We start from the raw sequence: 13,788 nt of genomic DNA, 5'->3' as shown, positions 1-13,788 counted from the left end.
AAAATCGAAATAAAATAGTGATAAAGTTTGAAAGTTCAAATTCAATTGTCAGGAAATAGTTTCGCATGACATTTTCCATGTTCCATGAAAACTAAAGCTGCAAAAAAAATCACTGCATAGACATGTGTAATCTGTTGTACCCATATTTCTGCATATCGTAACTGCAAGCAAAGGAAATTAGAGTTCGCCACAACACTAGTTCTTTTTCTTCTTCTATTGTTTAATGGGTAAAAACATGCTTTCCACACTGCAAACAAGCCAGACAATGATTCACTTGCTCTATACACAAGACCAACTTTTTTGGTTGGACCAAATTTTGGTCCCTTTTCAGACCAAGGTGTAAAATTACCCATAAAAGCTTAAAATCAGGCTATGCCATAGGACATGTTGTGTGTTCTTCAAAGAACCATTTTTAATTTATTTAAAGATTACCTAAACGTTTAAAGAAAGTTTGTATAGGTCTTTTACAGTAGCAGTTCTTTATGGTACAAGACTGTTCAAACCGTTTTCTGGCACATTTACGTTGAAGAAGGCAGGGCTGTGTGACCTGATCTGTGGTGTCTAACAGCCTGATGCTAATGGATTGTCTTGGCAGGAAAAGTCTTTCCAGGGGTGCTCAGACTGCTCTGTAAACGTGTTGACTGAGCATGCTCAGACCAGTCACAGAGGAGCTGTGGGATGGGGGTAGGGGCCTGGAGTGAGAGAACAGACATCAAACTGCCTGACCTAATATGGGTATGCAGACTTCTCCAGCTCCATCTCTCCCTCTCTCCCTCTCTCTCTCTCCCCTCCTTTTCCTGTGTCTGTGTTGACTCGAGCTGAGTGGAATGTTGGCCTGTTTGTTACCTCCAGATTCCTGATTAGAGAAGCATCAGCACAGAATCTCGAGGGGTGTGCGTTTGATACGTATTTTGTCTATTTTAATTCTTGGCTAAATTTGACGGAGTTTAGTGCACTTCACTACTGTTGGAATCTGTCTGGGATTTCTGAAGGCCCTGCAAAACAATAATTGAGAGTTTCCCCATAGCAAGACACTAAAACTTAATGTACACTGTAAACTAGGAATGCACCAACATAATGGATTTTTTGTTTAAATACCAAATAGTATTTTTACAGGTTTTCATTCAATTTTTTTTCCACCACTGCAAAATTTTACTAGCATAAATGTATATCTGACTTACTTTTGAAAGCAAAAAGTAATTACAAAAGTTCCATTTAAATATTTATTAAACACTATTTACTATTCAAGCAGTTATACCAACAAAGCACAATCCATTTACCTCAACAATGCTGCGCTAATCATGGGTTTACCTCATTAGTGTCATGAATCTACCTTAGCAGTTTACTTCAGCAGTGCTTGTCTGCTCAAATTCACCTCAACAATGCTATTCTAATTATGAAAGTGCTACTTTTATTATGAACTTACCATAGCAGTGTTACTCTAATCATTTATTTGTTAGTAGTGCCTCTTTAATCATGAATTTACCTCAGCAATTTACTTCAGCAGTGCTGTTTTGCTCAAACTTACATCCACAGTGCTATTCTTATCATGAAAGTGCTACTCTAATCATGAACTTACCTCAGCAGTGTCAGCAGTGCTACTGTAATCATGAATTTATAGTCAGCAGTGGCTCTTTAATCATGGATTTACCTCAGTAGTGCTATATTATCTAAGCATTTATTTCAGCAGTGCTAATCATACATTTCATCAATTCCAAAATCATTTTACTGGGACAAAAAAATAAATGTTAAGCTTTAGGGTTTTAATACATCCTGTTACATAAAAGTTACCATATAAAATTACATATGACAAATAAAAATGCATGATAAACTCAATGTATTTTTTTTCTTAAGCAAGAACAATGTATAGTATGTATTATGCAGACTTTTAGCTGTTCAGGAAAGCATGTTTTGGGGCAGTTTCTCACACAGGAAACATGTTGAATAGAGATTATTTTCCATTGAAAGGGAAATATAGTCTGGCTAGGATAAATACCTGTCTGGGAAAGCAACCCTTTAACTGTACAACATTTTTTTGGCTTGTCAGTTGTTTTACTGGGCATCAGTATGCTGCAGTATGTATTATTAACTGTGGTTGGACTCTCCACTTTCTCACACAATCATATGTTCTTACACTATAACTGTGGTCAAAAAAATATCACCCAACAGTGAGCTCACACAGCACCCCCACCCTGCGGTTCGTTCAGAAAGAGATCTTTAGTGTAACAGAAGCACTGTTGCTAATGAGGGGGGCAAATGCATCAGACTAGGAATGTGCAGTATTTTAAGATGTACAGTAATGGTATCACAATGTAAGGGGTTTGTATATAGAGTTGATGTCATTTTAAAAGATGTTTGACCTTTCTTGGTGATATAGCATAATATATATGTAATGAAATTTATGTTTCTTGTTTTGTTTTTTTTTTCAGATGGAGATGAAGGTGGTGTTGATAGCAGCTCTGCTGGGGCTCTTCTCTCTGTGCACAGCTCAACTAGGTAAGATATTTTTGCAGTTAATTGGTAATAAGAAAGACTGCAGTTTTCAGTAAATGTAATATTATTGTCAGCGCTGTTATAGATTAGATCACAGCTTTAAATAAAAAAACATGCCAAATACATCCCTATGCTCTAGTTAACTGCATGTCTACTGTTTCACTCTTGGGTACGCTTTTCCAGACAGAGAGTAATCCTGTCGAGCTAACGTAGCTCTGATCTAAAATCACACATTGTAACCTCAGGTTTACTTTATTAATTATGTCAAATAACCTCAGGTAAAGCTAAATTAGTCTACAGCTTCTTTATGATTTTTGTTTAATGTGCTTACTGACCTCAAACCAGTTTTTTACACAAAGCTGAAAAATCTGTCAATGTTTTAGTACGAATTTGGTAAGCTACGAAGCTGCACTGCTTAATGGATTGTCAGATCATTGTGGCATAGTCAGGAGCCTCTTTGAGTAATATTTAGCGTGTTGGCCCCAAATATCTGCCTTTTCATTTAAAATATTGGAAATCTTACTTACTACTAAAACTACTAAACTTACTGTAAATAAAAAGCATTTCTGCACTGCAGGATCCAGTGGCTCCGAGTAGTGTAAAATGTTTTTTTTTTCTGCGTTTATCCAGCATGGGCATCCGTGCACTGATTGTCAGAAAAACATGGTGACACCCTTGTTCACTTCAGTGTAGGCATCCTTTGTAGTGCACAACATTTAAAAAAATAGTTGTTGCTTAATTTGCCTTATAGTACGAAAAAATGCGGTAGATATGTAGGGGTTAATGATCGTTGTGAACTTTTACTTGCATATCCCCCTGCAAAAGAAAAGCATTTCATGTGGATCAAGAGGGATTGTTTTCTATTGGGTAATTGCCTGAAATTGAGGCAGAGCATCAGAGAGGCACGTCTTTCCTATTATAGATAAGAAAGAGGATGACTGTGGATTAAATCAAGATTCCAGCAGTGCTAATGCAGTAATGTGCTTCCTTTATTCCCAACCCTAAAAAGTGCTGCAGAAAAGCTTATAAATTCCAAGAAGTATTTTACTAATGTGACACATGACTACCCCGAGTCATGTGCAAATATGTATAGTAAGGAAGTTGATCTACCTCTCTACTGTATTTAAGTACTAAAATGCTGTATCTGTATTTACTGGAGTATTATTTTTTTTCTTATCTCTTCTTTTACTTCAATACATATTTCAAGTTTAGTACTTTTACTTCACTACATATGTTGGATGAGTTTAAAACTTTTACTCTGATAGATTGTTTATGTATCTATAACTCGTTACAATTATAAAATGTTATGAATCATACTAAATCCACATTATCACTAAAGCCAGCGTGATAGATGCTTTGCTTTGTTACCAGTTTTGAGATCAAGCTAATCTTAGAAAAAGATCTCACTACCCCCGTTCTGCCTTTCACTCTGAGAACTTTCTACTGATTTCTGTAATAACTACATCCCACGGTACTGTAATTGTAATTTACTACACGGTCAGATTTAGATTTATTTATGTGGAACAGAGTTTTTGTGTAAACTATTGTCTGATTCTGCCTCATAAAAAAGGTACAATTATAATACAGTTAAATGTTAGAATTAAACTGTTAAAGTAACAAGGCTCTTTTTAAAATATTTTTGTAAATAGTAGCAATACAAACTTTTCTTGAGAAATGTAGGGAGTACTTGCTACCCAAAGCATTAATCATATTTTTCTGACTATAAATTGACAGTGCACCTTATGTGTACATTCTAGCAGACAGATATTAAGGAGCAGTAAAGCTCTGCAGCTAATGCTGCTGCACCCAGCCTTAGTGCTGCAGAAACTTTACTGAAAACTCACCCTCAGGAAAAATATTTGAAATCCAAGCTTACTGTAAATAAACGGAAGTGTTTTACTCACCCAAATAAACAGTAGATTAACACCCAGCACTCGTTTGACTTGTTTACTTGTTTACTAAGGTGCTTCTCCATTAGAAGGGAAACATGGCGACATCCTTGTGCGCTTCATAATTCGATGCTATTTTGACTATTTTAAAACTTTTAAATTATTTTTTTGGAAATAAATGTGTATGTATTAGCGTTTGGTGTAATTTAATCATTGTTATTGGATGTGTCTTTTATAGATGGTAATGACTGCACTAAGGCTTCAGCTCAGTCCTGTGGGGAGTGTATTCAGGTTGGAGAGAAGTGCGGCTGGTGCACACTGGAAGTAAGTAACACTAAGCATGAGATGATCTACTCTAAGCTTTAGGATAATTGGAGAAGATTAAGGATCTCTGTATCTCTAACTGGATTTGTTTTTTCAGCTTGAGAGGCCTTGTTTATTGTGGAAAAATGCTTCCTGTGTCTGAATGCTGATTTACATTTGTTTGTCTAAAGCTAAATTTAGAACACAGGATATTTTGAATAGACTGCAACTGAAATAAAACTTTACTGGTTTATTGGTGTAAACAGGTTTTTGGGTAACATTTTAAAGCACTAAAATAATTTAATAAAGTGTTTCAGAATTCAGAATCTAACACACACAAGAGGCCTGGCTGTGCTGCTTTCCTTCCAAGAGAACTCAGACCTTAAATGGTGTCAGAAATGCAGTGTTTATTACCCACTGAGCACCACATGAGTCATGTTCCTGATTTCAGTGAGGATTTCAGTAACAGTGAGTCAGCTTCCTCTCAGAAAATAGACCTAACCAGGAGAACGGCAGGGCAGGACCCTTTATGTTTATAATTACATTTATTGCTCTATTTTACCAAAATCCTGTAAACTGTATAGATTCTGTATCATCAGAATCATGTGATCCAGTTGCGTGCATGTGTGCTAATATGCATATACTTTAAAGAAGGAACAGTACTCTGTACAGAAATAACTAAAGGTGTACTGTATGGTGCCATATACATTGCTGTAAAAAGTATTTGCCCTGTTACACTTATTTTTGCATTTTATGCCTCTTGCATTGTATCAAACAACTATATGACAATTATTTACTTTATTAAGGGGAAAACCTGAGTTTAGTTTCATTACTAACCAAAACCAGGCCTGATTACTGCCAGACCTGTAGAATCAAGAAATCACTTAAATAGAACCTGTCTGACAACATGAAGCAGATAAAAGATCTCAAAAAGCAGTACATTATTATACCCTGATCTGAAGAAATTCAAAAACAGTTGAGAAAACAAGTTAAGTTGATCATCTGTCAGTCTGGAAAAGGTTACAAAGTCATTTTTAAAGCTTTAGGACTCAAGAGAACTACAGTGATTCACTATTATTCACTAATGGAGAAAACATGGAACACTGGTGAACCTTCCCAGGAGTGACCGGCCGACTAAAATTACTCCAAAAGGGCATGAACAACTCATCCAGGAGATCACAAAAGTCCTCCAATGTTTCTGAATTAAAACAATTTTGTAAAGAAGCTAAATTCCTCCAGAGTTGTGAAAGACTCACTGCCAGTTATCAGTAAAGCTTGATTTCAGCTGTTGCCACAAAGAGTGCACAACAAGTTATTTGATTTATGAGGCGAACACTTTTTCACACAGGGCTAGATTGGTTTTGATAGTTATTTTTTCCTTTATTGAATAAAAGAAAGAAATCTGTATACCGTATTTTTCGGGCTATAAGGCGCACTTAAAATACTTATTTTTTCCCAAAAATCGTCATTGCGCCTTATAATGCAGTGCGCCTTGTGTATGGATTTTGCTTGTGTTTACTGACCTGTGCAGAATTCCTCACCCACCCCAGAAAAAGATCCCCCTCTTGGGCTAGCGCGCGGTTACCTTTGACTGCCGTACTGCCTCTCGGCTGTGGTTCAGGGTAGCTAGTTTCCACTGTAGCTCCGTGGCCAGAACAAGGTGCCGGTAAACTTTCCTTTCCACCCGTTCTGGGGTAATAGCACAAACTGTTTCTTTTTAGCGCCCACTTCTAAGTACAGTTAACCTCTTAACACGCGCTGGCCCACCGGCGGGCCAGAAATATTTAATATTTCATAACTGGCTGTGTTTCTGAATAGTTATGAACAGTTACAGGTTCAATATAGACATCCAATATACCATTTTAAAGCTTAGAATCTCTGCTTTTGAGATATTTAGCCTATTTAGCGGAATATCCTTTCAGAAAATAAACATTTAGGGCGAAATATGCCTTGGTTATGATTTTAATAATTCATAACTCTCATATTTGCGTTTATCGTTCGTCCATATTTCATCGAATGCGGTCATGTCATACACCATTCGAACCGTCTGGCTCTCCGGATTCCAGAACTGTGCTTTTACTGTAGGATGTATGTTTCATGAATTAGAGCTGCGTCAGAGCGCATGTTTCCAGTAATAAAAGGCTCTCCTTTTCTCCTGGGGTAACCTCCGGTCACTGCCGCCACCCCCCGAACACACACCCGCGCTCAGCCACAGGTCCTACCTTCAAAACGCGTCCAGACTAAAGAGAATCCATCAATCCAGTCTCCTGTAATCCACAGTTATATCCAAACAGCGCTGGAAATCACTTCATCCAGAAATTAAACTTATCCAATCTTTATCTCTGTTTTAAAACCGTTTTATTCACCGAATTCGGCACAACACTCTATTATAGTCAGAAGCCTCGCGGAGTAATGCGGTACTTGCTGTGCTTCAAGTAGTATTATGGTCTGTCGGAGCGTTGCGGCTACCGTTGTCAGGAGCGTCGCGGAGTAATACGTACTTGCTGTGCTTCAACATAATATTATGGTCTGTCGGACCGTTGCGGCTACCGTTGTCAGGAGCCTCGCGGAGTAATACGTACTTGCTGTGCTTCAACATAATATTATGGTCTGTCGGAGCGTTGCGGCTACCGTTGTCAGGAGCGTCGCCCAAATCAACAACGCTGATGTTGTTATTGGCCAATTAACAACTATTGGCCAATGCTGATATAATTTTGATACTGTCATGCCTCCCTAGTGATAAATGCTTGTCCCATGCTGACCTGCAAGGAGAAAAACATTAATAATAAAAATGATAATAGATAAAAATAGGGTGAAAATTACAGGAAGAAAATGCTAAACCACATAAAAATAAATTATCATTGACTGAGAAGTTGTTTTAGGTGGTCTGTGCGGGTGTGTGTATGTAATAACATGCAAACTTTGTGTGTATATGCATATGTTTGTGGAGACAGTCAGTATAATATACCTCCATATATGTACACAGACAAACAGTCCAACACAAGGACAGACAGGCATACAGACCTACAAGTAGACAAAGAGAGATGCATACATAACTGTGAGGATTTTAATAATAATAATTTCAATAATAGTAATAAGTAATACGTAATTGCTGTGCTTCAACATAATATTATGGTCTGTCGGAGCGTTGCGGCTACCGTTGTCAGGAGCGTCGCGGAGTAATACGTAAGTTACTTGCTGTGCTTGTTGATTTATTGCTCAGAGATGTTGTTATTTTTCACAGATATTGTGAAGGATTTATTGCTCAGAGTTATTGTTACTGATATAAATAAAGTTTCATTTAGTGCGCCTTATAATCCAGTGCGCCTTGTGTATGGACTAACACTAAAAATAGACCGTTCACTCATCGTGCGCCTTATAATACGGTGCGCCTTATAGTCCGAAAAATACGGTACTTTTTCATGGCATGCACTATTTAAAAACATTTTAGTTACTGTTGATCTTAGTTACTGTTACTGTAAAAAAAAAAAGTCTGACAGAAAAAAACTTTCAGTTTTTTTTTTTTCTAATGAACGTATACAACTTTTATTTTTACTGAATAAAACTTAAATATTTATTTTGTAGCAGTAGTTTATTATGTTTTGTCATATTGTCTGAAACATTGTTAAAAAACAGAATCCAGCATTTGAAGGCCACCAATTGGAGACTTCAATAATATTTAATAATTGTGATATAATGGTCTTTTTTGTGTCTGCAGGCCTTTCTGAAGCAGGGAGAGTCCAAGTCAACACGCTGTGATGAAATCGAAGCTCTGATTAAGAAAGGCTGTCCTGATAAAAGCATTGAAAACCCTCGAGGGACTGTCAGCATCAATCAGAACAAACCAGTTACAAATCGTAAGAAGGACGTAGCAGAGAAACTCAAGCCAGACCAGATCACTCAGATCCAGCCTCAGAAACTCACACTTGACTTGAGAGCAGGTACACATCTCCACCCACCTGAACTACGTTCCATGTTGTCACCCCTAGTGGACTTGAGGTCAAAACTCCAGACTGCAGGGCTCCTGGTCTTGAATACGTGTTTAATCTCCTATATAATTTTTGATTCAGGTGAGCCTCAGAAGTTTTCTCTGAAGTTCAAGAGGGCTGAAGATTACCCCATTGATCTGTACTACCTGATGGACCTGAGCTTTTCCATGAAGGATGATTTGGAAAACGTGAAGAACTTGGGAACAGACCTGATGCGTGAAATGCAGACCATCACCTCAGACTTCAGGATTGGTAGGAAAGCATTAAATCATCCAATTACAGTACAGTACATATACAGTTCTATAATGTTGCTTTATTCTGTATATAACTTCAGTCAACACAAACTTACATGTTCGTTTATCACCAGGCTTTGGCTCCTTTGTGGAGAAGACAGTGATGCCCTACATCAGCACAACACCAGCCAAGCTGCTGAACCCATGCACATCAGATCAGAACTGCACCAGCCCCTTCAGCTACAAGAATGTGCTGAGTCTGACTGCGGACGGGCAAAAATTCAACAGCCTGGTCAGCCGGCAGCACATCTCCGGAAACCTGGACTCTCCTGAGGGAGGCTTTGACGCGATCATGCAAGTCGCTGTCTGTGGAGTGAGTGTTATACTTTGTTTCAATGTGTTAATCAGGGAGTAGTATAAAAAAAAAACTTTTATTAAATTAACCTATTTATCAAATATCTTTTGGAAAGCTCAATCCTTTCCAAAAAAAAAAGGAAAAAATATGAATAAGATACGTAATTCAATAAATAGCACTTTTAACCCTCCTATTATGTTACGGGTCAAGTTGACCCATTTTAAGTTTGATGATCTAGAAAAAATAGTTAAAAGTATTTTTTCAGTATGAAACTTCTTCTGTTTGCCTTAATTAGCATAATCAACATATAATATGAGAGTGGTTCATTTCACATATATTTAACCACCCCTGCAAAAAAAAAACTAAAAATTGCAATGGTTTTTTTCAATGTTATGTGATATTACTGTTTTATGTGTTGGTCTTTCAAAAGTAACAAAGTAGTGAAACATTAAAAAAAAAAAGTTTAAACAAGTATTTTTTTTCATGAAAAGTTTGTAAATTATCCTAATTGAATAATTACCTGTTGGAGGTAAGGAACACTATTGCACTAAATATTGATAGAATAATTAGTAATGGAATTAGTAATGAAATATTTACACTGCTTGTTAGGATTTTTTTTGGGGTTTCAGGCATCTTTTGGATAATTAAACATGCACCAGGTCAATATGACCCTGGAACACCATTGCTGTTCATGACAAATGAACATAATAGGAGGGTTAAATGAAGAAACTTAAAACAATGTTATTTAATGAACCCTGGGCATGTTTAACATCCCAGTTGGTTGCTATTTGATCGTATTACCTTATTGCTTGCTTGATATAATGTATTTTTTGCACTTAATGCACACTTAAAATCCTTTAATTTTTCCAACAGTAGTCAGTATGTATTATAATCTGGTGCTCCTTATGTATGAATTTTACCAGTCGGGTACTAACGAGCAGTAAAGCCACTCCACTGAAGTACAGAGTTATACAGGAGTTTCAGTTTAGTTCTCCAGCACAGAGACTAGAGCAGCATTAGCATTAGCCGCTAACAGTGCTAAGCACTAGCTGTTTTGCTGTTCAGAGGTGAGTGTTATCGGCCTTTAGCCTGCTGCTAACCCCGACTAGCACTAGCATTAGCTGCTAACTGCTGCACTAGCTCTATCACTGTTCAGAGATATAATTTGACTGTAGTCTGCGTGTTTACAGTGTTTAAAAAAAACTATGTGGGGTAAACTGCTAGCCAGTATCACCCTGGTTTACGAGAACACTCAGGGTTCCTCAGAGTAACACTGTAGGACGGCATTAGCCGCTGACCACGACTAGCTCTAGTGGAAATCTGGAAATCTAATGAGAAAATATCTGCAAGTGTGGTTGTGTGATTGGGTCATTTTGTAACACAATGCTTTCATTTTTTGCATTCCCTCCCTTTACATCTAATTCCAGTATAATAATACCCAATGCCTAATAAACCCACTCTGTGACAGGGCTGGAGTAAGGAGGGTACTGTATTAAGCTTTATTAAGTTTGTGGAGTGAGTGTGTTGGATAACTGCTCATCTCACGTTAGATTTCCTGCTTGGAGAAAAAATCTTCTCAAACCAGAACAACTGCTAGTTTGGAGGAGCTCCTGCACAGTGAAATGCTGAGCATCTCAAAAGCTCTGTAACTTACTATGCGAGTGTTTAGATTATGCTAAATAATACTAAGCAACATTTAACTAAAGCTTTTGTGAACCTGCATAGTGTTAAAGCACTCTTATTGCCATTTTCGGCCAAATAATTTCAGTTTCAATATGTTCATTTCTTTTGAAAATTCAAGTGTTGACTCAGAATCAGCCAAGGCTTAATATTAATGTGCTTTGTTTGGGCTGTGTTTTAGGATCAGATTGGCTGGAGGAATGTCACTCGTCTGCTGGTGTTCTCCACTGATGCTGGCTTCCACTTCGCTGGAGACGGTAAACTGGGAGGGATTGTGCTTCCCAATGATGGAAAATGCCACCTGACGGACAATATGTACACAATGAGCCATTACTATGTAAGTGTGCTGTATGCCATCCCTATGTGGCTCTGCACATATCATACACACACACACACACACGCGCGCACAGAGAGAGAGGTGGTGCTGAATGTCTTCCTCTATTGTAGGACTATCCCTCCATCGCACATCTCGTGCAGAAGCTAAGTGACAACAACATCCAGACCATCTTTGCTGTGACTGAAGAGTTCCAGCCTGTCTATAAGGTATTAATTTAACAGATTTATAGTGTAAAGCTCACATTAGACTGAATGAATGATGTAATTTCTGTAGAGAAAGCAGAAAATGGGCAAAATCCATGTTTTTTATGTGTTTGTTTTTGTTTTCAGGAGCTCAAAAATCTGATTCCAAAGTCTGCTGTGGGAACGCTGTCTGCAAACTCGAGCAATGTGATCAAGCTCATTATCGATGCCTACAATGTGAGTAGAGGCAATAATGTTTGTAAGTGTTCATTATTAGCTGCTGCTTGTTGTTCGTTAAGCCATTGCTTCTCTGTTTGGTTAAGGAACACACTATTTGTTTTTTACCCGTTTAATGTTGCTGTGTATGTCTGGTCATGTGATATGATTTTGAATATAATTTTGCACTGGTGTACAAATTTTAATCATGTAAATATTTCCCCCTAGTCTCTGTCATCTGAGGTGATCCTGGAGAACACCAAGCTGCCTGAGGGTGTGTCCATTTCATATGTGTCCCACTGCAAGAACGGAGTGAGCGAAACAGGAGACAATGGAAGAAAGTGCTCCAACATCTCTATCGGTGATGAGGTGAGAGCAATATGCAGGTTTCTGTATTCACCACTTTTTGTTTGGGTGTTTGTTCATTTGTCTTTATTGACACAGGATCCCTAAAGGCTTATTTGCACTTCTTTTACGGAGGAAAATTAATGTCCATATCAAACCGTTTAAGTAGACATACACTGTAATGGAAATTTTGCCTGAAACTAAACAAAATGACATTTGGCAGAAGATCAAAGAATATTTTTTATGTTGGTGTTTTTCATTAATTTTGCTACCTTTTCCACCATTAAAAAGTAAAATTTCTTAAATAAGTTAAATGTATTGCTAATTACACTCTTTGTAATGACATTTGCAGTTGGTTAATTGTAGGGATGCAACGGTACAGTGTGGCCACGGTTCGGTTCGTATCGCGGTTCTTGGGCCACGTTATCGGTTCGGTTTCGATATATCAATATTAAAGCTTAGAAACCGACCCGACCCGACCTGAGATTTCCCACCACATTCCTCTGGTCGGGCTCCAGGAAATAGTCTGTGACATAGGCATCTGTTTTTAATGCTATTTTTATTTTATATGAAGCTCTGGTGTGATTGTGGTGAATCTGTTCGCGAAGTGGAGTCAGATTCTGCAGGGAGTCTGATTCGACACAACAGCAACAGCGCTGCGCCTCGTGGTCCGCTGCATTAGTTCTTATTTATAATGCTCGCGCTAGCCGCAAAATAACGACAGAAAATCCTGAGGAAGCTGCAGAATGGGATATAGAATATGCGCGCAAGGGAGATAAAAGCAGTGAAACAGGAGATACAGTACCTGTTATGAGTAGCTCATACACCAGAACACCCCACGCAGAGAATAAAGTGATACATTTCTCTCTCTCTCTCTCTCTCTCTCTCTCTCTCTCTCATGCAATCACTCATAGTTGATAATTTTGGTGAAATTTAGTGAAACCTGTAGAGTTTATTGAGTTTTTGAGTTTGTGTTTCTCAGATTGAGTTCTGATGTGATGTGTAAAAACTAACTAAACCTAGCAAACTCACTCTAAAAAACAATTAAAACTAACTAAATTGAACAAGAAAAGGTGAAAACGAAATAAAATTAAACTAGAATGAAACAAAAACTATTAGAACCTTAAAGCAGCACTACGTAGGATTTCCTTGATTTTTGATCTTTTTAAAGAAGTAAAATTACAGCTTGAAACTCACTGCAGCGCTGCATTGAGGTGTAATAGGAGGAATAGCGGTGCCCTCATGTCTGTGTCCGGCCTCCTCTGAGGAGGCGAGGCGACCGCGACCCACGCTCGCGAGAACTGCGACCTGCTTTCCGACCTTTAGTTCTAACAGTTCTACAAGGACTACTGGTTCATTCTTTACTAACATACAGACACTCTGGCAGAAGCTGGAAAGAGACCGAATGTGTCTGTGAAAGCCAGAAAACGAAAAGAGAAACTAATCTGCCTGAAACATTTATTACACTCTACAACTGTAGGGGGAGCCCACGAGCACAAAATCTCAATCCTACCTAGTGGAGCTTTAAGTAACAAACCAAACTGTTTAAAAAAATTCACCAGTTAGAAAATTATAGTCGGGTATCTCTGGGCGTGGGTGAGCTTCTCCGCTTGTCCGCGTTTGACATGCAGCGCTGTGTTTAGCTGTTCTTACACATTTTTATTAAATAATAGGTCTGTGCTCCCTCAGTGTTTCAGTGTTCATTAACATCATTCTGAACAGATTTCGCTCATTCAAGCGCCATTCAGTACCAGAGCCTTTGTACG

At 38.1% G+C, this 13,788-nt stretch overlaps 1 protein-coding gene across 2 annotated transcripts in view; it reads left to right on the top strand.

The window, feature by feature from the left end:
- Window positions 1-13,788, top strand: part of LOC103030260 (integrin beta-1) — a 44,993-nt gene that overhangs the window by 18,583 nt on the left and 12,622 nt on the right. For both annotated transcript variants that reach the window (XM_022679317.2, XM_022679316.2), the window contains exons 2-10: window positions 2,430-2,496; window positions 4,621-4,706; window positions 8,404-8,626; window positions 8,756-8,926; window positions 9,042-9,280; window positions 11,124-11,279; window positions 11,390-11,485; window positions 11,609-11,698; window positions 11,906-12,046. In XM_022679317.2, the coding sequence (XP_022535038.2) occupies window positions 2,430-2,496; window positions 4,621-4,706; window positions 8,404-8,626; window positions 8,756-8,926; window positions 9,042-9,280; window positions 11,124-11,279; window positions 11,390-11,485; window positions 11,609-11,698; window positions 11,906-12,046 (1,269 nt within the window). The remainder of the gene's footprint in view (window positions 1-2,429; window positions 2,497-4,620; window positions 4,707-8,403; window positions 8,627-8,755; window positions 8,927-9,041; window positions 9,281-11,123; window positions 11,280-11,389; window positions 11,486-11,608; window positions 11,699-11,905; window positions 12,047-13,788) is intronic.

The sequence above is a fragment of the Astyanax mexicanus genome, chromosome 4 (genome assembly GCF_023375975.1).
Source record: "Astyanax mexicanus isolate ESR-SI-001 chromosome 4, AstMex3_surface, whole genome shotgun sequence".
In the NCBI taxonomy this organism is placed as follows: domain Eukaryota; kingdom Metazoa; phylum Chordata; class Actinopteri; order Characiformes; family Acestrorhamphidae; genus Astyanax; species Astyanax mexicanus.
The sequence above is the reverse complement of the archived record's forward strand: the minus strand, read 5'-3'. Positions and strand labels throughout refer to the sequence as shown.